Source organism: Cnephaeus nilssonii (genome assembly GCF_951640355.1).
Source record: "Cnephaeus nilssonii genome assembly, contig: SCAFFOLD_166, whole genome shotgun sequence".
NCBI classification, from domain to species: Eukaryota; Metazoa; Chordata; class Mammalia; order Chiroptera; family Vespertilionidae; genus Cnephaeus; species Cnephaeus nilssonii.
Window position 1 is genome coordinate 1,961 of NW_027645479.1, and position 27,439 is coordinate 29,399.

At 58.7% G+C, this 27,439-nt stretch overlaps 1 protein-coding gene across 1 annotated transcript; it reads left to right on the forward strand.

Moving 5' to 3' along the window:
* ATP10A (ATPase phospholipid transporting 10A (putative)) lies at nt 1–27,094 on the forward strand (the record flags this gene model as incomplete). The annotated part of the gene is made up of 19 exons (XM_079800923.1): nt 1–86; nt 2,391–2,497; nt 3,116–3,247; nt 4,076–4,206; nt 6,454–6,706; nt 8,130–8,347; nt 9,194–9,388; nt 10,328–10,964; nt 12,277–12,380; nt 13,750–13,876; nt 14,651–14,835; nt 16,076–16,400; nt 19,294–19,370; nt 20,309–20,434; nt 21,654–21,854; nt 24,312–24,392; nt 24,507–24,611; nt 25,418–25,605; nt 26,458–27,094. Coding segments are annotated over 19 exons (3,915 nt in total), but the record flags the coding sequence as incomplete, so codon positions are not given.
* Nucleotides 27,095–27,439: the final 345 nt, after the last annotated feature.

Here is a 27,439-nt window from a genome sequence, read left to right on the forward strand (position 1 = left end):
GTCTCCGAATTCGACCCTTTGACCTTCACCAGCGTCATCGAGTGCGAGAGGCCCAACAATGACCTGAGCAGGTTCCGAGGCTGCATGTGAGTGTCGTCCCCCCCTCTGCCCCTGCGCCTGTCCTCCCGTCCGACGCGGTGGGCCCTGGAGCAGCCCGGAGTTAGGGCGCTGGCCGCCACGCTGCCGCCAAGCCTCGTGTACCTTTGGACTCTCCCAGACACTTCGCCGGTAACAGCCAACTGTGGACCAGAACAGTGGATTTACATATTTAATATATATATATATATATTTAAATATATTTTATTGATCCTTTACAGAGAGGAAGAAAGAGGGATAAAGAGTTAGAAACATCGATGAGAGAGAAACATCCATCAGCTGCCTCCTGCACACCTCCTACTGGGGATGTGCCCGCAACCAAGGTACATGCCCTTGACCGGAATCGAACCCGGGACCCTTCAGTCCGCAGGCTGATGCTCTATCCACTGAGCCAAACCGGTTAGGGCAAAAAATATATATTTTTTATTGATTTCAGAGAGGAAGGGAGAAGGAGAGAGAGGGAGATAGAAACATCCATGCTGAGAGAGAATCATGGATCGGCTGCCTCCTGCACGCCCCCCACTGGGCATGGAGCCTGTACCCCGGGCGTGTGCCCTTGACCGGGCGTGGAACCGTGACCTCCTGGTTCCCAGGCCGACGCTCAGCCACGGAGCCACGCCGGCCGGGCCATAAACATACACTTAACAACAAAACGGCAGTCACGGGCGCTGGAATCGGTCGGAAAACTGGAGTTGATGTGGATAAAGGAGACGCCGTTAGCTGGCGACAGCATCTTGGAGGCAGTGATGCGTGAAAAAACCCCTCTCAGGCCAGCGGGGGGTGGCTCGATCAAATTAAGAGGCGTTCCTTTATGGGTGAAACGGCCCATTAGACAGGCCCTGTGTGGGGGAAAGGGGGACCACGTGGGGGTCTGGACCCGATGAGTTCCACTTGCATCCTTTCTGGGGAAACAAAGGATCCCGTGTGCGAGCACATTACTTCTGGAACCGCTCTCGGGCACGGGTTAGAGTTCGAGACCCGAGGATCGCGGGACACACAGTTCCTTTTTGTTGGGTTTTTTGGGGTTTTTTTTGCAGATTTTTATTTTTATTGTTTTTTTTCCCAATATTTTTTTTTTATTGATTAAGGTATTACATGTGTACGTATCTTCCCATTGCCCCCCCCTCACCCCACTCCCATACATGCCCTCACCCCCCAGTGTCGTGTGTCGAATAGAATAGAGAACCCAGATATCGACCCACACCACTGTGCTCAATTAATATCTGGCAAAGGAGGCATGAACACACAATGGAGTCAAGACGGTCTCCTCAATAAATGGTGTTGGGGAAATTGGACAGATACATGCAAAAAAAAAAAAATGAAACTAGACCACCAACTTACACCGTACACAAAAATAAACTCAAAATGGATAAAGGACATAAACATAGGACACACAGTTCTTAAGGTTCCCCTAAAGCTGCCCGGCCGGCGTGGCTCAGTGGCTCAAGGGGCCAAAGAGCCGCGTGTGGCTCGCGAGCCGCGGTTTGCCGACCATGGAACCGGGAGGTCACAGTTCGATTCCCGGTCAGGGCACATGCCCGGGTTGTGGGCTCGATCCCCTGTAGGGGGCGTGCAGGAGGCAGCTGATCCGTGGTTCTCTCTCATCATTAATGTTTCTCTCTCTCTCCCTCTCCCTTCCTCTCTGGAATCAATCCTATATAATAAAGATGTAATATGCAAATGGTCGTTACGCCCTGCAGCATAACAACCAGATCACAGATCAGCAGGAGGGTGGGGCAGCGAGCTACAAGCGGACAGGGGGAAAGCTACAGGGCAGTGAGCTACTGGCGTACGGATTTCTGCGCAGGGCTAGTAGTAAAAATATATTTTAAAAAAGTTTCCCTAAAGCCATGACCTGTTTGGCTCAGTGGATAGAGCGTCCTGGGTTCGATTCCGGTCAAGGGCATGTACCTTGGTTGCGGGCACATCCCCAGTAGGGGGAGTGCACGAGGCAGCTGATCGATGTTTCTCATCGATGTTTCTAACTCTCTATCCCTCTCCCTTCCTCTCTGTAAAAATCAATAAAATATATATTTTTTAAAAAGGTTCCCTAAAGCTCATTCAGAGCAAACCCTGGGGATGCTCCTAGCAGCCAGTTCCCAGTGCACACCGACTAGAGTCCACGCCGGGTCTTGTCGGAGCCACGGAGGCAGGGTGCCCGCCCTCTGGGGTCCCTGTTCGCCCTCCCCGCCCTGCACCGGGCGTCCTGGCCTTCCCTCCCCGAGGCAGCGCTCCCTGGGCTGGGGGGCCCGTGTAGGTGTCCCCCGTGACGCGTGACACACGTTCCCCCGCAGCACGCACGACAACGGGAAGAAGGCCGGGCTGCACAAGGAGAACCTGCTGCTGAGAGGCTGCACCGTCAGGAACACGGAGGCCGTGGTCGGCATCGTCATCTACGCAGGTGGGAACGCGGGTCGCACGTGGCGGGGGAGTGGGGGGGGTGGCTGGGGCGGCGCCGGCTGCCCTCCTTGTCCTGTGCGCTCTGGGGCATCCGTCCTTTTTAAAATACATTTGTATTGATGTCAGAGAGGAAGGGAGAGGGCGAGAGAGAGAAACATCCGTGATGAGAGAGAATCATGGATCGGCTGCCTCCTGCACGCCCCCCACTGGGCATCGAGCCCCCAACCTGGGCACGTGCCCTGACCAGGAATGGAACCGTGACCTCCTGGTTCCATGGTCGGCAAACCGCGGCTCGCGAGCCACACGCGGCTCTTTGGCCCCTTGCGTGTGGCTCTCCCACGAAATTCCACGGCCTGGGCGCGTCCATGTTAGAGAAGTGGCGTTGGAAGACGTTGACGTTTAAAAAATCGTGGCTCCCCAAAGCAATGCCGGTCGCTGTCCTGTGGCTGTTCGGCTCCGTGGACTCATGAGTGTGCCGACCACGGGCCTGGGCGTTCCTGGATGGCAGCCGCATTATAGTTCCATCCGTAGAGACGGAGCCCGGGGCCCCCTCCCTGCTGGGCACGGGCTGCCCGCACCCCCTCATCCTCTGCCCCCCGCCCCCGTCCCCCCCCCCCAGGACACGAGACCAAGGCGCTGCTGAACAACAGCGGCCCCCGCTACAAGCGCAGCCTGCTGGAGCGGCAGATGAACTTCGACGTGCTCTGGTGTGTCCTCCTCCTCGTGTGTGTGTCTCTGTTGTCCGCGGTCGGTAAGTCTCCGCGCCGGGCCGGCCCACCAGGCCCGCCCACCCCTCCTCCTCAGGCCCTGACGCCAAGGGGCGCCGGTGGGGGGGGGGGCGGGCTCCGCCGGGGCCGCGGGGAGGTGCCCGGACGCCCGCGCGGGGCACCCTGCGTGACGTTTCCCGTCGGGAACTCCCTGGACGGAAGGATGTTTCGTTTTTATCGTTATCATTTTGTTGTTGCTGTGAATGCTCACCCGAGGATATTTTCCCGTTGATCTTTAGAGAGAATGGGAGGGAGAGGGAGAGACAGAGAGAAACATTGATGAGAGAGAGACACGGTTGGGAGTTGCCTCCTGCACGAGCTCCTACCAGGGCCCAGACTGGGGAGGAGCCTGCCACCGAGGTCCGTGCCCTTGACCAGAATCGAACCCGGGACCCTTTGACCCTCAGGCTGACGCCCTATCCACGGAGCCAACCCGGCGAGGGCTTTATTTGTTTATTTTTAAAAATATATTTGTATTGATTTCAGAGAGGAAGAGAGAGAAACCAATGATGAGAGAGAATCATGGGTTGGTTGCCTCCTGCACGCCCCACACTGGGGATGGAGCCCGCAACCCCAGGCCTGTGCCCTGACCGGGAATCGAACCCGAGCCGTGACCTCCTGGTTCCTCGGTGGACGCTCACCCCCTGCGCCCGCCAGCCGGGCTGTGCTTTGCTTTCTTAGGCGACCAGCAGGCCCCTTTGGCCAAAATGTCCCCCCCCACCCCGTCCCCCGCCCCCCGCTGAGTCACAGTCTCTGGTTTGGCTTCCGTCTGCCGGGAGCCCAGTGACACCTCTCTCTGAACGCTGCCACAGGCCACGGCGTGTGGGTGCGGCGCTATCAGGAGAAGGAAGCGCTGTTTGGCGTCCCCGAGGCGGACGGCAGCTCCTGGTCACCCGTCACGGCGGCGGTGTACTCGTTCCTGACCATGATCATCGTCCTGCAGGTACGGGGGGGGGCGGGGGGGGGGGCTCTCGCCGTACTCCATTGCTCGCTCTCTCTCTCTCTCTCTCTTATATTTTATTGATTTCAGAGAGGAAGGGAGAGGGAGAAACATCCACGATGAGAGGGAATCATGGATCGGCTGCCTCCCGCACGCCCCACGCTGGGGATCGAGCCCGCCACCCGGGCCTGTGCCCCTGACCGGGAATCGAACCCTGACCTCCCGGTTCGTAGGTCGACGCTCCGCCACGGAGCCACGTCCGGCCGGGGGTTCGTGGAGCTTGCTCTTACGTTGTCCAAGCGAACCTGACTAATCTCCTGGGAGCCTTCTTGTCTTTGCAGAAACCACGTCGGTGGGGTGCGTCCGAGGGGCGGGCAGCCGGGAGCCCGGGGGACGGCGTGGGGGCCGAGGCCGCCGTGGCCCGAGGTGGCGTGGCGCCGGGGACCCTGACTGAGCCGTGTCTGCTGTCTTTTCTCTCCTTCTCTCTCCTCTCCTAGCCTTTCTCAAGCACCGCTTAGCCACGCGGACGTGCTCGGGCGTCTGTCCCGGCCCCGGGTGCCGCCACCGAGGACGTCTGCTCTCCCGGGGCGCCTGCGGGCTGTCCTCTTTACACCCTTTGCCCGTACCCTAAAACACTGCCCCGTAGGACTCTAAACCCACCTCTGTACACGCCGAAGGTACAGTACAGCACAGCCCCTGCTTCCTTGTGGTGTGGTCCTTTCATTTTATTTTATTTTTATTTACTGTTTTCATCCTCGTCCGAGGATGTTTTTCCATTGATTCGTTTTTAAAATATTTTTTAAAATATATTTTATTGATTTTTTACAGAGAGGAAGAGAGAGGGATAGAGAGTCAGAAACATCGATGAGAGAGAAACATCCATCAGCTGCCTCCTGCACACCCCCCACTGGGGATGTGCCCACAACCAAGGTACACGCCCTTGGCCGGAATCGAACCCGGGACCCTCCAGTCCGCAGGCCGACGCTCCATCCACTGAGCCACACCGGTCAGGGCTCCATTGATTTTTTTCAGGGAGAGTGGAAGGGAGAGGGAAAGACAGAGAAACATCGATGTGAGAGACACACACCGATGGGTTGCCTCCTGGACGCGCCCCGACCAGGGTCCAGGCTGGGAGGAATCTGCCACGGAGGTACCTGCCCTTGACCGGAATCGAACCCGGGACCCTTAGGTCCTCTGGCCGACGCTCTATTTACTAAGCCACAACCAGCTAAGGTGTGTTGTCATTTCATTGATTTTTTATTTTATTTTTTTAGAGAGAGAGAGGAAGGGAGGGGGATAGTAACATCAATTATGGATCGGCTGCCTCCTGCACGCCCCACACTGGGGATCGAGCCTGCAACCTGGGCCTGTGCCCTGACGGGGAATCGAACCGGTGACCTCCTGGTTCCTAGGTCGACGCTCAATCCCTGCGCCACACGGTTGTTGTCACGTTCAGTAGCTTAGACCAGGGGTTCCCAATGTGGGGCCCACGCCCACAGGGGGGCAGTTTGAGTTTTAAGGGGGGCGATTCGAGAATGCGCTATTCACAGTGAATGTTGTGCATGTCTTACGGTTCTCGGGGCCTCGTGCACAGTCTGCAGATACATACGGTGACATATTCATGCATCTCAGTTCTCTGTTACATGTTTTGAAACTTTATTTGCTATTTTTTCATATCCCTTCATATTATTATTATTTTTTTTTTAAACACTTCCTTAGTGATCTCTTCCTCAGTCCGTCCACTGTCCTTTTGTCCTTCTGTTTTTCTCTCTCATGGAGGCCATGTTGTTTGGAAGCTTGTTTAGACCAAGTTCATGGCCTTGTGGGCTTCCTCCACGTGAATGGGAGCTCGCTTTGTGAATAATGAGAATTCTATGTTGGTGGGGGGTAGGGAGAGACCTCAGGATGTTAGAGACGCTTCGGTGGGGCGTGGCCGGAGCTAGGTGGGAAGCATTCCCCTAGCCCGTGGTCGGCAAACTGCGGCTCGCGTGTCACATGCGGCTCTTTGGCCCCTTGAGTGTGGCTCTTCCACAAAATACCACGGCCTGGGAGAGTCTATTTTGAAGAAGTGGCGTTAGAAGTTTAAGTTTAAAAAATGTGGCTCTCCAAAGAAATGTCAGTCGTTGTCCTGTTGGTATTTGGCTCTGTGGACTCATGAGTTTGCCGACCAGGGGCCTAGCCCGATCCCGCGTCCCCCTGGTCCTCACGGTCGGGCCGGTCCCTCACGTCCGGGCGCCCGGTGTCTCCCAGGTCCTGATCCCCATCTCGCTGTACGTCTCCATCGAGATCGTCAAGGTGTGCCAGGTGTACTTCATCAACCAGGACGCGGAGCTGTACGACGAGGAGACGGACGCCCGGCTGCAGTGCCGGGCGCTGAACATCACCGAGGACCTGGGGCAGATCCGGTACGTCTTCTCCGACAAGACGGGCACCCTGACCGAGAACAAGATGGTGTTCCGGCGCTGCACCGTGTCGGGGACGGAGTACTCGCACGACGCCAACGGTGAGTCCCGGGGGGGCTCCCGGGCCCCAGAGCTGGTCCGAGCCGAGCCTCGTGCATGCCCGCCTGCTCACGCACATGCACACGCACATCCTTCCAGGCTGACGGATGTTTCTTTGTGAACCCTCACCGGAGGGTTTTCGCTTTCCCATTGATTTTTATTATTTTTTGTTTAGTTCTATCCTCAGTCGAGGATATTTTCCCCCATTGATTTGGAGAGAGCGTGGAAGGGAGAGGGAGACACAGAGAGAAACACCCATGGGGGAGGGACACGGCGATGAGCTGCCTCCTGCACGCCCCGCCCAACCAGGGCCGCGAGCCCGCCACCGAGGTACGTGCCCTGGACCGGAATCGAACCCGGGACCCTTCAGTCCGCAGGCCGACGAGCTGTATCCACGGAGCCACACCAGCGAGGGCTTTCCATTGATTTTTATTTTTTTTATATATATATATATTTTATATATATCTTACTGATTTTTTACAGAGAGGAAGGGAGAGGGATAGAGAGTCAGAAACATCGATGAGAGAGAATCATGGATCAGCTGCCTCCTGCACACCCCCCACTGGGGATGTGCCCGCAACCAAGGTACATGCCCTTGACGGGAATCGAACCTGGGACCCTTCAGTCCACAGGCCGACGCTCTACCCACTGAGCCACACCGGTCAGGGCATATTTTTTTAATATATTTTTATTGCCCAGTCGGCGAGGCTCAGTGGTTGAGCAACAACCGACGTACCAGGCGGTTGGACAAGGGACTTGTGCGTGGGCCCCGCGCCCCAGCCACTCTGCGGGCCAGGCCTTCCCCAACACCCGTCCCCCCAAGTCCCCATTCACATCGAGGCGTCACCTGGAGACGGGGCGGCCCGTGAACCCGTCTCGGCCTGTGTGTGTGTCCCGGAAGGGACGGGGCCCAAGCCCTCGCCAGTGTGGGTCCCGGGTTCGATTCCGGTCCAGGGCACATACCTCGGGGGCAGGCTCCATCCCGGGCCGGGCCGGGCCCTGGCCGGGGCTCGAGCAGGAGAAACGATGGATCGATGTGTTTCTCTCACATCGACGTGTCTCTCTGTCTTTCCCTCTCTCCCTGATAAAATCGATGGAAATATATCCTCGGGTGAGGAATAACAAAAAGAAAAAAGAAAAAAAGAAAAAAGGATGGGACCCGAGATTTGGCATCCCGCGGGCCTAATACCACCTCCCCACCCCCACCCCCACCCCAGCCTTGCTTCCTGGGGCCTGAGCCAGCTCTGCGAGTGCTCTGGGCATCGGTCTTCTCATCTGTGAAATGGGCTGAGACCGGCAGCCGCGTCAGGTGGCGTGGAGGTGCGTCCTCCATCCCTCGGTGGGAACCGCGCCAGGCAGCAGGCCCCCGGGTCACCCCGTGTCACCCCGTGTCACCCCGTGTCACCCCGTGCCCTCTCCCCACAGCCCAGCGGCTGGCCCGGTACCAGGAGGCCGACTCGGACTCGGAGGAGCTGGCGCCCAGAGGCGGCTCTCTGTCCCAGCGCGGCAGCATCGGGAGCCACCAGAGCGTCCGCCTGGTGCACCGGACGCAGAGCACCAGGTCGCACCGGCGCACGGGCAGCCGGGCCGAGGCCAAGAGGGCCAGCATGCTGTCCAAGCACACGGCCTTCAGCAGCCCCATGGTGAGGCCCCCCCCGCCCCCGCCCGCCCTCCGGGGCCTCGGGGTGTTCTGTGGCGGCTGTTCCAGGGCACCCACCTAGGTCGCGGGTTCAGTCCCCAGTCGGGGCACGTACAGGAGGCAGCCGGCCCAGGTTCCTCTCGCATCAGTGTTTTTCTCTCCCTCTCTCTCTCTCTCTCTCTCTCTCTCTCTCCCCCTGTCTCTGTCTGTCTCCCTTACTTTCTCTCTCAAATCAATAAACATGTCCCCCTGGCTGGTTTGGCTCAGTGGATAGAGCGTTGGCCTGCAGACCAGAGGGTCCCGGGTTCGATTCCCGTCAAGGCCACGGACCTCGGTTGCAGGTTTGATCCCCAGCGCTGGTTGGGGTGCGAGCGGGAGGCAACCAATCAATGTTTCTCTCACATCGAAGTCTCTCTCTCCCTCCCTCCCTCTCTCTCTCTCCTCTCTCCCCCTCTATCCTGCCTTCCACTCTCTCTAAAAACCAATGGAAAAAATGTCCTCAGGTGAGGATTTTTTTTTAATATATGTTTTATTGATTTTTTACAGAGAGGAAGGGAGAAGGATAGAGAGCTAGAAACATCGATGAGAGAGAAACATCCATCAGCTGCCTCCAGCACACCCCCTACGGGGGATGTGCCCGCAACCAAGGTACATGCCCTTGACCGGAATCGAACCCGGGACCCTTCAGTCCGCAGGCCGACGCTCCATCCACTGAGCCGAACCGGTCAGGGCGAGGATTTTTTCTAAAAAATGAAAGAAATCAAGGTGCCTTCGTCAGCCACCCAGACACTCGGTAGTCCCCCGGGTCAGGCAGACACCGAGTGGGTCCCTCCGCCCCCGCCTCTTCCAGGAGAAGGACATCACGCCCGACCCCAAGCTGCTGGAGAAGGTGAGCGAGTGCGACCGGTGCCTGGCCGTGGCGAGGCACCAGCAGCACCCGCTGGCCCACCTCTCGCCCGAGCTGTCCGACGTCTTCGACTTCTTCATCGCCCTCACCATCTGCAACACGGTCGTGGTCACCGCCCCGGATCAGCCCCGACAGAAGGCAAGTCCCACCCCCCAAGGCCCTCGAGAGCCCCCGACCCCCCCCCCCGCGACCCCCAGGCTGCAGCCGTTGGGGGCCAGGATCAGGGGCCCTGCACGACCTCCCCCGAGTCTCAGGCTCCCAGCTCCACGCAGGAGAGGGGACCCGACAGGCCAGGACTAGACAGGCCCGGACCGGGACTCGGGGACCAGGACTGGGGGACGGGCCACCTGGACTAGGATCCTGGGGTCACCAGCCGGCTTCACAGGTTGTCACTGGTTCAGGAAAGATTCTTCGGGGTTTGGAAATGTTATTTGCATATTTAAGTGTTTTTTTAAATATATTTTTATCGATTCCAGAGAGAGGAAAGGAGAGGGAGAGAGATAGAGAAACATCAGTGGTGAGAGAGAATTTAATTCTCACCCAAAGATATGTTTATTGATTTGAGAGAGAGAGAGAGAGAGAGAGAGAGAGAGAGAGAGAAATACATGAGGTCGACGCTCACCCATGAGCCACACGGCCGGGCTTGATATTTTTATTATTTTATTTCAGAGAGAGGAAGGGAGAGGGAGAGAGAGAGGGAGACATCCGTGATGAGAGAGAATCACGGATCAGCTGCCTCCTGCACGCCCCGCACTGGGGATCCAGCCTACAACCCGGGCCTGTGCCCTGACCGGGAATGGAACAGTGACCTCCTGGTTCCTAGGTCGATGCTCAACCACTGGGCCACGCGGGCCGGGCACATCGATGTTTTTTTCTCTCTCTCTCTCCTCTGTTCCACTCTGAAAAGCAATGGAAAAATATCGCAGGTGAGGATTTACAGAGAGAGAGAAAGAGAGAGAGAGACTGGTTGCAATTTGCAGTGTGCGCCCCGAAGTCTAGGAATTGGGCAGAAGGACGCGGTGCGGTTGGCAGCCTGGTGGGGCCCGCACCTCACCTCTCCTGCCCCCTCTCTTGCAGGTGAGGGTGCGGTTTGAGCAGCTCAAGTCCCCCGTGAAGACCATAGAAGGGTTCCTCCGCAGGTTCTCGCCCAGCCGCCTGGGCCTGGCCGGGTGCGCCAGCGCGGGGAGCCTGCCCGCCCCCAGGGCCACCTCCAAGTTCCTGTCGGTGCTGTCGGCGGACAGCACGCTGCTGGGGCTGGAGGAGAAGCCCAGCCAGCCCGCCCAGGCCCAGGCCCCGGCCCCGGCCCCGGCCCGCGAGAGCTGCGGGGAGGACGGCTGGGCGCCCCGGCCGGGCGCCCCGGACCCGTGCGCCCCGGACCCGTGCGCCCCGGACCGGTGCGCCCTGGAGCGCGCGCCGCCGCCGCCGCCCAAGGAGCCGGAGCTGCGCTACGAGGCCGAGAGCCCCGACGAGGCCGCGCTGGTGTACGCGGCGCGCGCCTACGACTGCGCGCTGGTGCAGCGCCTGCAGGACCGGGTGGCCCTCGAGCTGCCGCACCTGGGCCGCCTCACCTTCCCGCTGCTGCACACGCTGGGCTTCGACTCGACGCGCAAGAGGATGTCGGTGGTCGTCCGGCACCCGCTCACCCAGGAGGTCCAGGTCTACACCAAGGGCGCCGACTCGGTGGTCATGGACCTGCTGCTGCCCTGCTCGCCAGGTACCCCGGCCCCTCCCGAGGTCCCCCCGCCCCTCCTCCCCAGGTCCCCTAGTCCCTCCTCCCCAGGTCCCCCAGTCCCTCCTCCCCAGGTCCCCCTAGTCCCTCCTCCCCAGGTCCCCCCTGGTCCCTCCTCCCCAGGTCCCCCCCCCCCCGTCCCTCCTCCCCAGATCCCCCCCCCGGTCCCTCCTCCCCAGGTCCCCCACCCCTCCTCCCCAGGTCCCCCGGCCCCTCCTCCCCAGGTCCCCTAGTCCCTCCTCCCTAGGCCCCCTAGTCCCTCCTCCCCAGGTCCCCCAGCCCCTCCTTCCCAGGTCCCCCAGCCCCTCCTCCCCAGGTCCCCTGGCCCCTCCTCCCCAGGTCCCCTAGTTCCTCCTCCCCAGGTACCCCCACCCCCGCCCCTCCTCCCCAGGTCCCCTAGTCCCTCCTCCCCAGGTCCCCCGGCCCCTCCTCCCAAGGTCCCCTGGCCCCTCCTGATGGTGATGGTGAGGGTGCATGCCTGGCTCCAGGGAACAGCTTCCCCCCACCCCCATGGGAAAAGTGGTTCTCATGAATGCTTAATTTTTACTTTTTAAAAATATGTTTTGTTGATTTTTTACAGAGAGGAAGGGAGAGGGAGAGAGAGAAACATCGATGAGAGAGAATCACGGATCGGCTGCCTCCTGCACATCCCACACTGGGGATCAAGCCCACAACCCGGGCCTGTGCCCTGACCGGGAATTGAACTGTGACGCTCAACCACTGAGCCATACTGGCTGGGCTATTTTTATTTTTTTTTTAAAGAGGCCTGGTTCCTAAAGGAAGTTGCATGCCTTTATTTTTATTTTTTTATCCATGGATTTTCAGGGAGAGGTGAAGGGAGGAGGAGGGGGGGGGGGGGGAGAAACATGGACACATCGATGTGAGAGAGACACATTAACTGTCTACCTTTCACACTCACCCCAACCGGGGCCGAGAACCTGCCGCGGGAATCGAACCCACGACCCTTCCGTCTGCAGGCCGCGGCTCTAACCACTGAGCGACGGCCTGGCAGGGCTGTGATGTGTATTTTTAAACACAATTAAAAAAAAAAAAAAAAAAAAACACACACACACAAAGAAATCCGCTGTCAGCTTAGTAAGGGTTCTCCGAACAGCCACCCTTTGCCGTTTTCCGTGGGTCAAGACGGGAAGGCGTGGCTTCCTGCTTGTTAGGAAACGTCGGAGGTGCCGAGGCTGGCGGGACCGCCCGGTGCCCGAGGCCCGGGACCGGCTCTGGGGCGTCCCACGGGGCTCTGTGCCTCTCGCTCACCCGCGTTTCTGCTTCCCCTCCAACCTAGATGACGCCAGGGGAAGGCATCAAAAAAAAATCCGCAGCCAGACCCAGCATTACCTCAACCTGTACGCCGTGGAGGGCCTGAGGACCCTGTGCATTGCCAAGAGGGTGAGTGGGGGCCCGGCGGGCGTGGCTCCGCGGTGGAGCGTCGGCCGGCCCGGGAACCAGGAGGTCAGGGCACAGGCCCGGGTTGCAGGCTCGATCCCCAGGGTGGGGCGTGCAGGAGGCAGCTGATCCATGCTTCTCTCTCATCATGGATGTTTCTCTCTCTCTCTCTCTCTCCCTCTCCCTTCCTCTCTGAAATCAACACAAAATATATTTTACAAAAGGAAAAAGAGGCCCTACCCAGTTTGGTTCGGTGGATAGAGCATCAGCCTGGGGACGGAAGGGTCCTGGGTTCGATTCCCGTCAAGGGCACATGCCCGGGTTGCAGGCTCCCCGGCCTCGGTCAGGAGGCAACCAACCGATGTGTCTCTCTCACATCGATGTCTCTCTCTCAGTGTCTCTCCCCCTCCCTTCCACTTCCTCAAAACTCAAGGGGAAAATATCAAATAACAACAACAACAACAAAAAAAGAGAAATCTTTAAAAAAAAGAAATCTTTAAAATACATATCCTAGCCCTAACCGGTTTGGCTCAGTGGATAGAGCGTCGGCCTTCGGACTCAAGGGTCCCAGGTTCGATTCCGGTCAAGGGCATGTACCTTGGTTGCGGGCATATCCCCAGTAGGGAGGTGTGCAGGAGGCAGCTGATCAATGTTTCTCTCTCATCAATGTTTCTAACTCTCTATCCCTCTCCCTTCCTCTCTGTAAAAAATCAATAAAATATATTAAAAAAAAAACAAACATATCCTATATCAGTGGTCCGTAAACCGTGGCTCTCAAGCCACATGCGGCTCTTTGGCCCCTTGAGTGTGACTCTTCCACAAAATACCACAGCCTGGGCGAGTCTGTTTTGAAGAAGTGGCGTTAGAAGAAGATTAAAAAATGTGGCTCTCCAAAGAAATTTCAATTGTTGTCCTGTTGATATGTGGCTCTGTTGACTCATGAGTTTGCCGACCACTGTCCTATATAATAAAACCCTAATATGCAAATTGACCGAATGGCGGGACGACCGGTCGCTATGACGTGCACTGACCACCAGGGGGCAGACGCTCCATGCAGCAGCTGCCCCCTGGTGGTCAGGGGGCTCCCCACAGGGGAAGCGCCGCTCAGCCAGAAGCCGGGCTCACCGCGGGCCTAAGCCGGCAGGCGGACATCCCCCATGGTGTCCCGGACTGTGAGAGGGCACAGGCCGGGCTGAGGGAGCCCTCCCTCGGTGCACGAATGTCGTGCACTGAGCCTCTAGAAAATAAAAAAAGGGTGAGGCACACACTCCCCTGAGCACAGCACTCAATGGGTTGTCTCTCTCTCTCTCTCTCTCTCTCTCTCTCTCTCTCTCTCTCTCCCTCCCCCACCCCCCCCCCCCCGCCCTCTCAGGTGCTGAGTAAGGAGGAGTACGCCTGCTGGCTACAGAGCCACCTCGAGGCGGAATCCGCTGTGGACAACCGCGAGGAGCTCCTGTCTCAGTCGGCCATGCGCCTGGAGACCAACCTGCACCTTTTGGGTAGTTACGCTCCCACCGGCCGGCCGGTGGCGTGGACCCCGGTGGTTTGCAGAGAAGGTCTGGGTGGGGGAGGGGACGTGCCCTCAGTGGTGCCTCGAATACAGAACTCCTGGCCCGATGTCTGTCTGTCTCTCTCTCTCTCTCTCTCTCTCCCTTCCTCTCTGGGAAACCAATAAAAACACATAACAATATTTTCCACTTTTATTTGTTTATTTTTAGATACTTTTACTGATTTCGGAGAGGAAGGGAGAGGGAGAGGGAGAGAAACACCCACGACGAGAGGGAATCATGGACCGGCTGCCTCCTGCACGCCCCCTACTGGGGATGGAGCCCGCAACCCGGGCGTGTGCCCTCGACCGGGGATCGAACCTTGACCTCCTGGGTCCTAGGTCTCCCCTTTGAAATCAATAAAAATGTATTTTTTTTAAAAAGTAAAGAATAAAGGTGGACGCCAGCTGGGCGTTTGGGAGAGCTGGAGACGCCGGGTTGTGGGCTCAGAGGATTCTGATCCAGGGCTCCCCGGGCCCCCTGCTCACCCTCCGCTGCGGCGTCGAGCAGTCAGCGCCCCGGAACGGGCTCACCGCCGTCCTGCCCTGCCCGCTCCCTCGCGCTCGCTCGCGCACGCGGCCGCACCAGGCCCACCCTCGGCGGCCCCCAGTCCCCAGGCCACTGCGCGTGGCTTCTCGCCCCATCGGGGTCTGAGGACGGACGGACGGTCGGACGGACGGGCGCGGACCAGGGCCTCTCTCACCTGCCCTGCCTCTGTCGGACCAGGTGCCACTGGGGTCGAAGACCGCCTGCAGGACGGCGTTCCCGAAACCATCGCCAAGCTGCGCCAGGCGGGCCTGCAGATCTGGGTCCTCACCGGCGACAAGCAGGAGACGGCCGTGAACATCGCCTACGCCTGCAAGCTGCTGGACCAGGAGGAGGAGGTGCTCACCCTCAACGCCGACTCCCAGGTGGGTCCCGGGGGCATGGTCCCCGAGACACCCGGCCCCGGCCCGCCCTCCTCGGGGGGCCTCCCCCGGGGGGCCTCCACCTGGAGCTCGGCGCGATGCCACCGCCCGGAGCCGCCTCCTTCCAGCAGCCGCGGAGACCAGCGCCGCCCTGGGCCTCTGCCTGCACCTGGGCTCCGTTTCTGGCGCTTAGTAGGAGCTTCTCACTGGCGCTTAGTAGGAGCTTCTCACTGGCGCTTAGTAGGAGCTTCTCACTGCCCTGGCACAGCCGGCACTGGCCACGGTCTCTTAGTTTCAAAGGAACATACGTCTGTGAATTCTCCCTTTTTTTTTTTTTTTTTAAATCCTCCCCGGAGAATATGTTGTTTCTTTAAAATATATTTTTATTGATTTCAGAGAGGAAGTGAGAAGAGAGACAGAGAGATAGAGAGAGAGAGAAACATCAGTGATGAGCCCTAGCCGGTTTGACTCAGTGGATAGAGCGTCAGCCCATAGACGGAAGGGTCCCAGGTTCGATTCCGGTCAAGGGCACATGCCTTGGTTTCAGGTTCCCGGCCCTGGTCTCGGGGTACGTGTAGGAGGCAACCATTCGACGTGTCTCTCTCACATCGATGTTTCTCTCTGTCTCTCCCTCTCCCTTCTCTTAAGAATCAATGGGAACATATCCTCGGGTGAGAATTAACAACAACAACAAAAGGAAAAAAAAAACGTTAATGATGAGAGAGAATCATGGATCGGCTGCCTCCTGCACGCCCCCTACTGGGGATCGAGCCTGCAACCCGGGCATGGGCCCTGACTGGGAATTGAATGGGACCTCCTGGTTCATAGGTCGATGCTCAACCACTGAGCCACGCCGGCCAGGCTCCGAGATATGTTTATATTAATTTTACAGAGAGAAGGGGGGGGGGGAGAGAAACATCGATGTGAGAGAGACATCGATTAGTTGCCGCCTGCACCTGCCCTACCAAGGGCCGGGGAGGGAACCTGTATCCGAGGCACGTGCCCTTGACTGGGAATCGAACCCGAGACCCTTCGGTGTGGGGGTTGATGCTCTAACCACGGAGAGCACCGGCCAGGGCAGGAAAGCCATCCTCTGTAGCTAACCGGGTTTTAGGAGGGACCCTGGGCCCAGCCTGGTGCCCGGGAGGGAGACCATGGGCCCCAGGTGTGTTTGTGGGGGATGACCTGGTCTGGGGTGGGGCCCAGTCCGCGGACACCGCCCTCCCTCCCGTGTCCGCCCCAGGAGGCGTGCGCAGCCCTGCTGGACCAGTGCCTAGCCTACGTGCAGGCCCCGGCCCCCGACAGCGCCCCGGAGAAGACCCCGGCGGGCAGCATGAGCGTGCGGTTCCGCCCGCCCTCCGAGGCCGCCGCCGCCGCCGGCCCCTGCCCGAGCCTCGTGATCGACGGGCGGAGCCTGGCCTACGCCCTGGAGAGGAGCCTGGAGGACAAGTTCCTCCTCCTGGCCAAGCAGTGCCGCTCGGTGCTCTGCTGTCGCTCGACGCCCCTGCAGAAGAGCATGGTGGTGAGGCTGGTGCGCAGCAAGCTCAAGGCCATGACCCTGGCCATCGGTGAGTGCGTGGCCGCGGCTCTCGGTTTTTTTTTATTTAAAACGCATTTTATTGATTTTTTACAGAGAGGAAGGGAGAGGGAGAGAGAGCTAGAAACATCGATGAGAGGGAAACATCCATCAGCTGCCTCCTGCACACCCCCTACTGGGGATGTGCCCGCAACCAAGGAATCGAACCTGGGACCCTTCAGTCCGCAGGCCGACGCTCTATCCACTGAGCCACACCGGTTTGGGCAAGAGTTCCTCCTTTTTCACTGCTGCGTAGTATTCCCTGGTGTCAACGCACCACAGCTTTTTGACCCACTCGTCTACGGATGGGCACGGGGGCTGTTCCCAGGTCTTAGCTATTGGAAATGGAGCTGCTGTGAACATAGGGGTGCATGCATGCTTTCTGATCGGGGTTTCGGGTTCCTTGGGATATATTCCTGGAAGTGGGATCACTGGGTCAAACAGCAGTTCCATTTATAGTTTTTTGAGGAAACTCCACAGCGGCTGCCCCAGTCCGCGTTCCCACCAGCAGTGCACAAGCATTCCCTTTTCCCTACATCCTCAGCAGCTCTTGTCGTGTGTTCGTTTGGTGACGGCAGCCACTCTGACAGGTGTGAGGCGATACCTCCTTGTTCCAGTTTGTGCGTCTCTCTGATGATCAGGGCCTTGGAGCATCCCTTCATGTGTCCCTTGGCCGGCTGTATGTCTGCTCTGGAGAAAAGTCTAGTTAGGTCCTTCGCCCGTTGTTTAAATTGGATCGCTTGTCTTCCGCTGGTTGAGTTGTATGAGTTCCTTGAGCAGAATCGAACCCAGGACCCTGCGGCCTGCAGGCCGACACTCCGCCCACTGAGCCAACCCGGCCAGGGCACCTGCTTCCGCTCATCGCTTCCTGGACTTCCCACCTCTCCCCGTCGCACCCTAACATGGCAGAAGGCTCCCTCCCGGGGTCTTTTTACCGTTTCTCAAGTCACACCCAGTGCAGCCCGGCCGGCCTGGCTCAGGGGCTGAGCGTCGACCTTGGAACCAGGAGGTCACGGTTCGATTCCCAGTCAGAGCTCATGCCCAGGTTGTGGGCTCCATCCCCAGAGTGGGGCGTGCAGGAGGCAGCCGGTCCATGATTCTCTCTCATCACTGATGTTTCCATCTTTCTCTCCCTCTCCCTTCCTCTCTGAAATCAATTAAAAAAAAAAAAAACCTATATATTTTTTAAAGCCCTAGCTGGTTTGGCTCAGTGGACAGAGCATCGGCCTGTGGACCAAAGGGTCCCGGGTTCGATTCCGGTCAAGGGCATGTACCTCGGTGGCGGGCTCCTCCCCGGCCGGGGCCCTGGTCCAGGCTCATGCAGGAGGCAACCCGTGGATGCGTCTCTCTCACATGGATGTGTCTGCCTTCCCCTCTCTCTCCCTAAAAAATCAATGGAAATACATGTTCATCCTCGGGTGAGGATTAACCAAAAAAAAAAAAGAAAGAAAGAAAAGAAAAACATGGAACAGACTGCGGAGTCTCAGAGGGACAGCGGAGGCAGGTGGCAGCGGGCGGGGGTGGGGGGGGGTGGAGATCCGTCAGAGGCATCATCCCCCGTAGACACAGACCCCAGGATGGGGCAGGCCTGGGCCGGGGCGGGGGCCTGGGGCGGGCTAGAAGGGGTCCAGGAGAGGAGGGAAAAGGGAGACGTGTGTCCTACTTGCAACAATCAAGATCTGGAAAAAAAGAAAAGAAAACAATATAGAATCCAGGGGGCAGGCGGCGACCCCCGAGAACATTAGCTCGCTGCTGCGGCCGCCGGGGGTGAGTCACCGAGAACACGGCTGTCCATCACCCCTCGTTTCCGAGGGGCCGTTCTGGGAAACGCTGCCGGGGATGTGATTGCTTCGTAGAATTTCAATCCTGCCAAGGCTGACTCACCGCCCACGTCGGGCCCAGAGCAATAAAGGATGGGGAGGCGGGGGCGGGGGAGGGGGAGGGAGGGAGGGGGAGGGAGGGGGAAAATTCCAGGGCAGCGTCCTCGTCCTCCTGTGGCCGTGGGATGAGTCACCCCTCGGGCGTCTTTGTGTGTCTGCACTCGCTGCTTCGTGACGGGGCCCGAGACCCGTGAGGGACGGCGGCCGCTCCCCCCTCCCCGCCCCCGGCTCCCCAAGAGTTCTAACCTAGGCCTGGTGTGGCTAAACACCGTCTTGTCATTTTTTTTCCATAGAAAATATATGTTTTTCTTTTATATAGATACGTATATGGTTTTTTAAATGTATTTTTGTTGATTTCAGAGAGGAAGGGAGAGGGGGAGAGAATCAGAGACATCAGGGATGAGAGGACTGTGCCTGGATCGGCTGCCTCCTGCACACACACACACACACACACACCCCACACACTGGGGACCGAGCCTGCAACCGCCCCCCTGGCATGTGCCCTTGACTGGAATCGAACCCGGGACCCTTCAGGCTGCAGGCCGACGCTCTATCCCCTGAGCCAAATCAGCTAAGGACATATATATATTTTTTTAAATATATTTTATTGGTTTTTTACAGAGAGGAAGGGAAAGGGATAGAGAGTTAGAAACATTGATGAGAGAGAAACATCCATCAGCTGCCTCCTGCACACCCCCCACTGGGGATATGCCCGCAACCAAGGTACATGCCCTTGGCCGGAATCGAACCTGGGACCCTTCCGTCCGCAGGCCGACGCTCTATCCACTGAGCCACACCGCCCGGGGCCCCGCCTGCTCTCTGGCACACTGGTGGTTGCTCTGACCGCCTGACCCAGTTCTCCCAGAGCCGTTCCTCGTGCCCCCGCCCCCCCCCCCCCCGCCCCGGGACCTCTCCTGGGACTCGGTCCTGTGAGGCCCCCCATGCAGCCGATTTGCTTCTGGGCCTCTGGACTCAGACAGCTCCTCCTGCCTGTGCGGCTTCTAGGAGACGGAGCCAATGATGTGAGCATGATCCAGGTGGCCGACGTGGGCGTGGGCATCTCCGGCCAGGAGGGCATGCAGGTAACGACCCCTCGGGGCTGTCCCGGGCGACCGGGGGGCTCACCGGCACCTCACGCCTTCCCGGGGGAAGGAGGGGAGCCTCTGGCCAGCAGAGCTAAAGGGTCGGCCTTCCACGCGACGGATGATGGATGACCCGCTGCTCGGGGCCGTACGAGAGGCAGCGATGGATGCTCGCGCCCGGATGTTTCCATCCCTCTCTCCTCCCTTCCTCTCTGAAATCAACGAAAAAAATATTTTTAATTTAAAAAAGATACCCCTGAACTAGCCCTAGCCGGTTTGGCCCAGTGGATAGAGTGTTGACCTGCAGACCGTAGGGTCTGGGGTTCGATTCCCGGTCAAGGGCACATGCCCGGGTTGCAGGCTCGATCCCTAGTGGGGGGCGTGCAGGAGGCAGCTGATCTGTGATTCTCTCTCATGATGGATGTTTCTATCTCTCTTTCTCTCCCTCACTCTCCCTTCCTCTCTGAAGTCAATAAAAATCTATTTTAAAAAAATATACCCTGTGCCCTGACCGGTGTGGCTCAGTGGATAGAGCGTCGGCCTGCGGACTCAAGGGTCCCGGGTTCGATTCCGGTCAAGGGCATGTACCTTGGTTGCGGGCACATCCCCAGTAGGGGGTGTGCAGGAGGCAGCTGATGGATGTTTCTCTCTCGTCGATGTTTCTAACTCTCTCTCCCTCTCCCTTCCTCTCTGTAAAAAAATCAATAAAAAAAGACACCCCTGAACTGGAGATGGAATTTTTCTTTAATGGAAGGAGATAACGAGAGAGATGGTAGCACGAGGAGCCCTGGCCGTTCGCACGCACGTCACGTGCAGCCCTGGGTTCCCCGCCGGGGTGTTGCCCGGTACCCGGGGGGGAGGCCTTGTTCTTGGGGGGATGAGGCAGCCCGCCGGCCGGGCGAGGAGCCGCCAGTCACGCGGGCCCTCTCCTTCTCAAGGCAGTGATGGCCAGCGACTTCGCCGTGCCCCGGTTCCGCTACCTCGAGAGGCTGCTGATCGTGCACGGGCACTGGTGTTACTCCCGGCTGGCCAACATGGTGCTCTACTTCTTCTACAAAAACACGGTAGGCGTGGGCCCCGCGCGGCTCTGAGTGTGGGAACGGAAGGGCCTGCCCCGAGCCCGGCCGGCGTGGCTCAGGGGCTGAGCGCCGTCCCAGGCACCAGGAGGTCACCGGTTCGATTCCCGGGTCAGGGCGCAGGCCCGGGTTGCAGGCTCCATCCCCAGCAGGGGGCGTGCGGGAGGCAGCCGATCGATGTCAGTGTTTCTCCCTCATCGATGTTTCTCTCTCTCTCTCTCCCTCTCCCTTCCTCTGTCTCTCAAATCGATAAAAATATATTTAAAAATATGTGGTGGGCCCTAACCGGTGTGGCTCAGTGGATAGAGCGTCGGCCTGCGGACTCAAGGGTCCCAGGTTCGATTCCGGTCAAGGGCATGTACCTTGGTTGCGGGCACATCCCCAGTACGGGGTGTGCAGGAGGCAGCTGATGGATGTTTCTCTCTCATCGATGTTTCTAACTCTCTCTCCCTCTCCCTTCCTCTCTGTAAAAAATCAATAAAACATTTTTTTTTTTAAATACGTGGTGGGTGAGAAGAGATTAACCAGAGAACTTGTATGCGTCGATGCATAACCCCTGAGCACAGACAGACCAGGGGTGGGGGGCTAGAAGGAAGCACTGGGGGGGGGGAGGGAGGAAGGGGACCTGCATAATACTTTCACATTTTTTAAACTTCACCTATATAGGCAGGTACATTTAATGAGGGTCCTCCTAAGCTGGCCTTTGCTAAAAACTCCAGGGGCCAAAGAGCCGCATGTGGCTCGCGAGCCGCAGTTTGCCGACCACTGGGATCGGGCCTCGGCCTGTGGACTGAAGGGTCCCGGGTTCGATTCCGGGCAAGGGCACGGACCTCGGTGGCAGGCTCCTCCCCGGCCCAGGCCCTGGTCGAGGCTCCTGCAGGAGGCAACCCATCGGTGTGTCTCTCTCACCTCGATGTCTGTCTCTCTCTCTCTCTCTCTCTCTCTCTCTCTCTCTCTCTCTCTCTCTCCCTCTCTCGTCCACTCTCTCCAAAAATCAATGGGAAAATAGCCTCCGGTGAGGATTAAAAAAACAGAACAACACAGATCAATGGGACAGTCTGTGAGGCCCATCGCCAGGGCTCACAAAAAAAAAAAGTTAAATTTTTTTCAGTCTTGACCGTCACGCTCGGCGAGCCCCTGGGGCCCCGCGGAGGGGCCGGGCCGGGCGGCTCTGAGCGGCGTGCCCCGCGCCCCGTCTCCCTTCCAGATGTTCGTGGGCCTTCTCTTCTGGTTCCAGTTCTTCTGCGGCTTCTCGGCCTCCGCCATGATCGACCAGTGGTACCTCATCTTCTTCAACCTCCTCTTCTCCTCGCTGCCCCAGCTCGTCACCGGGGTGCTGGACAAGGACGTGCCGGCCCACGCGCTGCTGGCCCAGCCCCAGCTGTACCGCAGCGGCCAGAACATGGAGGTGAGGCCCCCTCCCGCCCCCCCGCTCCCCCCCAACCCCCGTCTCCCTCCCGCCCTGTCCGCTCACGGCCTGGAAAGGGCCAGTCCCCAGGGGACAGATGGTCCAGTCAGCCCGGGCCGGTGGGGCTCAGGGGTTGAGCTTCATCCCGTGCACCGAGCGGTCGCGGGTTCGATTCCCGCTCAGGGGCACGTGCTCGGACTGAAGGGTCCCGGGTTCGATTCCGAGTCCGAGTCCGAGCTATTCTGTGTGCAATAGTCTCCGATCCCCAGTAGGGGGCGTGCAGGAGGCAGCCGATCCATGATTCTCTCTCATCATGGATGTTTCTCTCTCTCTCCCTCTCCCTCTCCCTTCCTCTCTGAAATCAATAAAAGAATATTTCAAATAATCAAAAGGCAAAAATCAATGAAAACGTCTTTTTAAAAAATTCTTCAGGCTGGCCCAAGCCGGTTTGGCCCAGTAAATAGAGCATCGGCCTGCAGACTGAAGGGTCCCGGGTTCGATTCCCGGTCAAGGGCACCTGCCCGGGTTGCAGGCTCGGTCCCCAGTAGGGACTGTGCAGGCGGCAGCCGATCCATGGTTCTCTCTCATCAGTGATGCTTCTGTCTCTCGCTCTCCCTCCCTCTCTGACATCCATAAACATATATTTTAAAACAATGGATAATGCGGCGAAAACCGACTCGGCGCCCGTCTCCCGGGGCCGGAGGGAAGCCAGCTTGGAATCTAAATCACGGGCCCTGTGAGAGCTGCCGCCTGAGCAGGGACTTTCTTTCCGCGTTTCCCCTCTAAAACAAGCCTCCAGAAATGTGACGTGTTCTGCACGGGGAATTAGCGAGAAGATAAACGCATAGGGAAGCTGTTGAAAGGACACGCGCACACAAACAGATGTAAATAGTTGTAAATAGACCGCGTGGATTGACAGGCTAATTACCAGCTCCTCCCAGCCAGCGATTCGCGTACGCCTTCCACGCTCGGCTCCTCAGCTGGCTGGGCTGATTCTGTGTGTGCAATCGTCTCCGAGTCTGAGCTATTCTGTGTGTGCAATAGTCTCCGAGTCTGAGCTATTCTGTGTGCAATAGTCTCCGAGTCTGAGCTATTCTGTGTGCAATCGTCTCCGAGTCAGAGCTATTCTGTGTGCAATAGTCTCTGAGTCAGAGCTATTCTGTGTGTGCAATAGTCTCCGAGTCAGAGCTATTCTGTGTGCAATAGTCTCCGAGTCTGAGCTATTCTGTGTGCAATCGTCTCCGAGTCAGAGCTATTCTGTGTGTGCAATAGTCTCCGAGTCTGAGCTGTTCTGTGTGCAATCGTCTCCGAGTCAGAGCTATTCTGTGTGCAATAGTCTCCGAGTCAGAGCTATTCTGTGTGCAATCGTCTCCGAGTCAGAGCTATTCTGTGTGTGCAATAGTCTCCGAGTCAGAGCTATTCTGTGTGCAATAGTCTCCGAGTCAGAGCTATTCTGTGTGCAATAGTCTCCGAGTCAGAGCTATTCTGTGTGCAATAGTCTCCGAGTCAGAGCTATTCTGTGTGCAATAGTCTCCGAGTCAGAGCTATTCTGTGTGCAATCGTCTCCGAGTCAGAGCTATTCTGTGTGTGCAATAGTCTCCGAGTCAGAGCTATTCTGTGTGTGCAATAGTCTCCGAGTCAGAGCTATTCTGTGTGTGCAATAGTCTCCGAGTCAGAGCTATTCTGTGTGCAATAGTCTCCGAGTCTGAGCTATTCTGTGTGTGTAATCGTCTCTGAGTCAGAGCTATTCTGTGTGCAATCGTCTCCGAGTCAGAGCTATTCTGTGTGCAATAGTCTCCGAGTCAGAGCTATTCTGTGTGCAATCGTCTCCGAGTCAGAGCTATTCTGTGTGCAATAGTCTCCGAGTCAGAGCTATTCTGTGTGCAATCGTCTCCGAGTCAGAGCTATTCTGTGTGCAATAGTCTCCGAGTCAGAGCTATTCTGTGTGCAATAGTCTCCGAGTCAGAGCTGTTCTGTGTGCAATAGTCTCCGAGTCAGAGCTGTTTGTGTGTGCAAAGTCTCTGAGTCAGAGCTATTCTGTGTGCAATCGTCTCCGAGTCAAAGCTATTCTGTGTGTGCAATAGTCTCCCAGTCTGAGCTATTCTGTGTGCAATCGTCTCCGAGTCAGAGCTATTCTATGTGTGCAATAGTCTCTAAGTCAGCCCAGCTGGTGTTACTCAGTGACTGTCGACCTACGAACCAGGAGGTCACAGTTTGATTCCCGGTCAGGGCACATGCCCGGATTGTGGGGTCGACCCCCAGTGGGGGGCTTGCAGGAGGCAGCCAATCCATTGTTTTCTGCCATCATTGATGTTTCTCTCTCTCTCTCTCTCTCTCTCTCTCTCTCGCCGCTCCCTCTCCCTTCCTCTCTGAAATCAATTAAAAAATATATCAAAACATTAAAAGAGCTGAGCGCTCCTTTCTCCGTAACCAGCCCCGCCCCTGTCTCTGTCCCAGGAGTACCGGCCCCGCGCCTTCTGGTGGAACATGGCGGACGCTGCCTTCCAGAGCCTGGTCTGTTTCTTCATTCCCTACCTGGTACGTGGGCCCCTGGCCCCGGCTTCCCCCCCCCCAGCTCCATCCGGCGGTCCCCACCCCCAACCCCCTGCCCCCGTCCCCACACACAGGGCGCCCGCCGCCCGTGTCTCGCAGGCCTACTATGACTCTGACGCGGACGTGTTTACCTGGGGGACCCCCATCACGGCCATCGCGCTGCTCACCTTCCTGCTGCACCTGGGCATCGAAACCAAGACCTGGGTGAGCGCTGTGGGCGGACCCGTGGGATCTAGAAGGTTCTGTGTGTGGTGGTTTTTTTAATAATATAACTAGAGGCCCGGTGCACAGAATTCGTGCACGGGTAGAGTCCCTCGGCCTGGCCAGCGATCAGGACCCATTGGGGCCTCCTTTCGTTCCGTGCCGCCCCCTGGTGGTCAGCCCACGTCATAGCGAGCGAGCGAGCGAACTCCAGGTCGAACTCCCGAGGGGACAATTTGCCTATTAGGCTTTTATATATAGAGATTTTTTTTTAGGGAGAGGGGGAGAGAGAGAGAGAGAAACATCCATGATGAGAGAGAATCATGAATCGGCTGCCTCCTGCACGCCCCCTCCTGGGGATCGAGCCCACAACCCGAGCATGTGCTCTGACCGGAGTCTAACCGGGACCTCCTGGTTCGTGGGTGTGTTTTGTTGTGTGTGTGTGTGTGTGTGTGTGTATTTAATGTATTTTTATTGGTTTCAGAGAGGAAGGGAGAGGGAAAGAGAGGTAGAAATATCCGTGATGAGAGAGAATCACGGATCGGCTGCCTCCTGCACGCCCCCCAACTGGGGATGGAACCCTGAACGCTTCAGTCCATAGGCTGTTGCTCCGTCCACGGAGCCACGGCAGCTGGGCCGGTGACACCGTTAACGAACTCGCCCCTCATGCCTGGGCAAGGCCAGACCCCGTGGTGTCTGGGCCCTCATCGGGCCCCGCGGGCTGGGGGTTCCCCGCCCCCGGCTTCAGGGGTGTCCGGCACACTTTTGCTGAAATGGCCCCTCCTCTCTTCCCCCCCCCCGCCCCCCAGACCTGGCTCAACTGGACGGCCTGCTGCTTCAGCGCCCTGCTGTTCTTCACGGTGGCTTTCGTCTACAACGGCTCCTGCCCGACGTGCTACCCTCCGTCCAACCCGTACTGGACGATGCAGACGCTGGCGGGCGACCCCCTGTTCTACTTGACCTGTCTCATCGCGCCCATCACCGCCCTGCTGCCCAGGTGGGTGTCGGGGACGCTGGCCCCCCTCGCCCCCCCCCCCCGCCGCCCCCATCCTCCCTGAGCGCTGGGACCATTCTTTATTGTTTATTATTATTACTAGAGGCCCGGTGCATGGATTCACACACCGGTGGGGTCCCTCTGTCTGGCCTGTGGGGATCGGGTCGAAACGGGCTCTCTGACATCCCCTGAGGGGTCCTGGATGGCAAGAGGGTGCAGGCCAGGCCGAGGGAACCCACCGGTGCACGATCGGGGCCGGGGAGGGACCGCGGGAGGGCTCCAGGGCGTGTCTGGCCCGTCTCGCCCAGTCCCGATCCGTGGCAGGACCCCAGCAGCAAGCTCGCCTACCAGTGGGAGCGTCAGCCCCTGGTGGTCAGTGCGTGTCATAGCAACTTGGTCGAACTGTCAGACACTTAGCATAGTAGGCTTTTATTATATAGGATTACTTTAAATTTTTTTATTGTTGAACGTGTATTACATGGGTTCCCTTTTGCCCCCCATGATCCCCCACCAGCCCGCCCCCCACCGGCACCCTGTTGCCTGTGTCCATGGGTTATGCCTACAAGGTCTTACTGATTTCAGAGAGGAAGGGAGAGGGAGGGAGAGAGAAACATCCATGAGGAGACAGAATCGGGGATAGGCTGCCTCCTGCACGCCCCCTACTGGGGATGGAGCCCAAAACCCGGGCCTGTGCCCTGATGGGGAATCGCACCGTGACCTCCTGGTTCCTAGGTCGACGCTCCAACCCACTGAGCCCCCGGCCGCCCCTCCGGCCGGGCCCTGGGGGCATCCTCCCTGCTGCACGCTGGCCCGTGGGGGCCCAGGGCGTCCTGACGGGTCCTGTGCTCCTTGCAGGCTGTTCTTCAAAGCTCTGCAGGGCAGCGTGTTCCCCACACCACTGCAGAGGGCGCGCCAGCTGTCCCAGAGGTCCCCCAGGAAGCACAGCGCCCCCAGGGGCACTCAGGGACACCTCCCGGGAGCCCCGAGCCCCGACGACGCCGCAGAGCCCAGCGGCCTCGGGGCCTCGGCATCCGCCTCCCAGGACGACGCCTCTCCGCCGGGGTCTTGGCAGACAATGCCGCCGCCGCCGCCGCCGCCCGGCCCCCCGGAGGCCAGCGAGGAGCCCAGCCCCGTGGACGTGGACGTGGACGTGGACGTGGACGTGGACGTGCCCCTGAGGGAGGCCTCACGCCGCCGGGCCCCCGACTGCTCCTCCCCGCCCGGGGACGCGGTTCTGGAACGGTGTTCCGGGGACTCCAAGGGGAAGCCCACCCGCGCCGCGGCCGGCAGGGCGGCCTCGCTCTCGTCCTCGCTGTCGTCCGTCTTCAGCCTCCCCCACTGGCGCTCGTTCGGCTGGATCTCCTCGCTGTCCCTGGTCGGCGGGCTGGGCGGCGTGTGGCAGCTGTCCCGGAGCAGTCTGCACGCGGACAAGCGGGAAGCCGAGGGCCTGCCGGGCCCCCGGCCGCCTCCCGACGGGGACCTGTGCTTCTAGGGCCGGAGCCCGGCCTGGGGGCCGCCGGGGGCCGCGGGGGCCGGCGGGAGGGAGGGCAGGCGGCGAACACCTTTTTCTCTTTTTTTTTATAACGTAGATGTTCATAGTATTTATGCTTCTTATTTGCACAGAAGAGGTCTCCAGGAAGACGTATTTTATATGTGTCCCAGGCTCGCGCCGGGGACGAGAGGTACCCAGAGAACCAGGGAGAGTTTATTTTTTAAGTCCCGAGTCAGAGGGTCTTGGAGGAGGGACAGGTCCGCGCGTGAAGGTATAAAAAACGTTTAAAGCAGAGCGACCCTCCGTTTCCTTGGCGTCCGCCTCGCTTTGTACGGGGACGCGGCG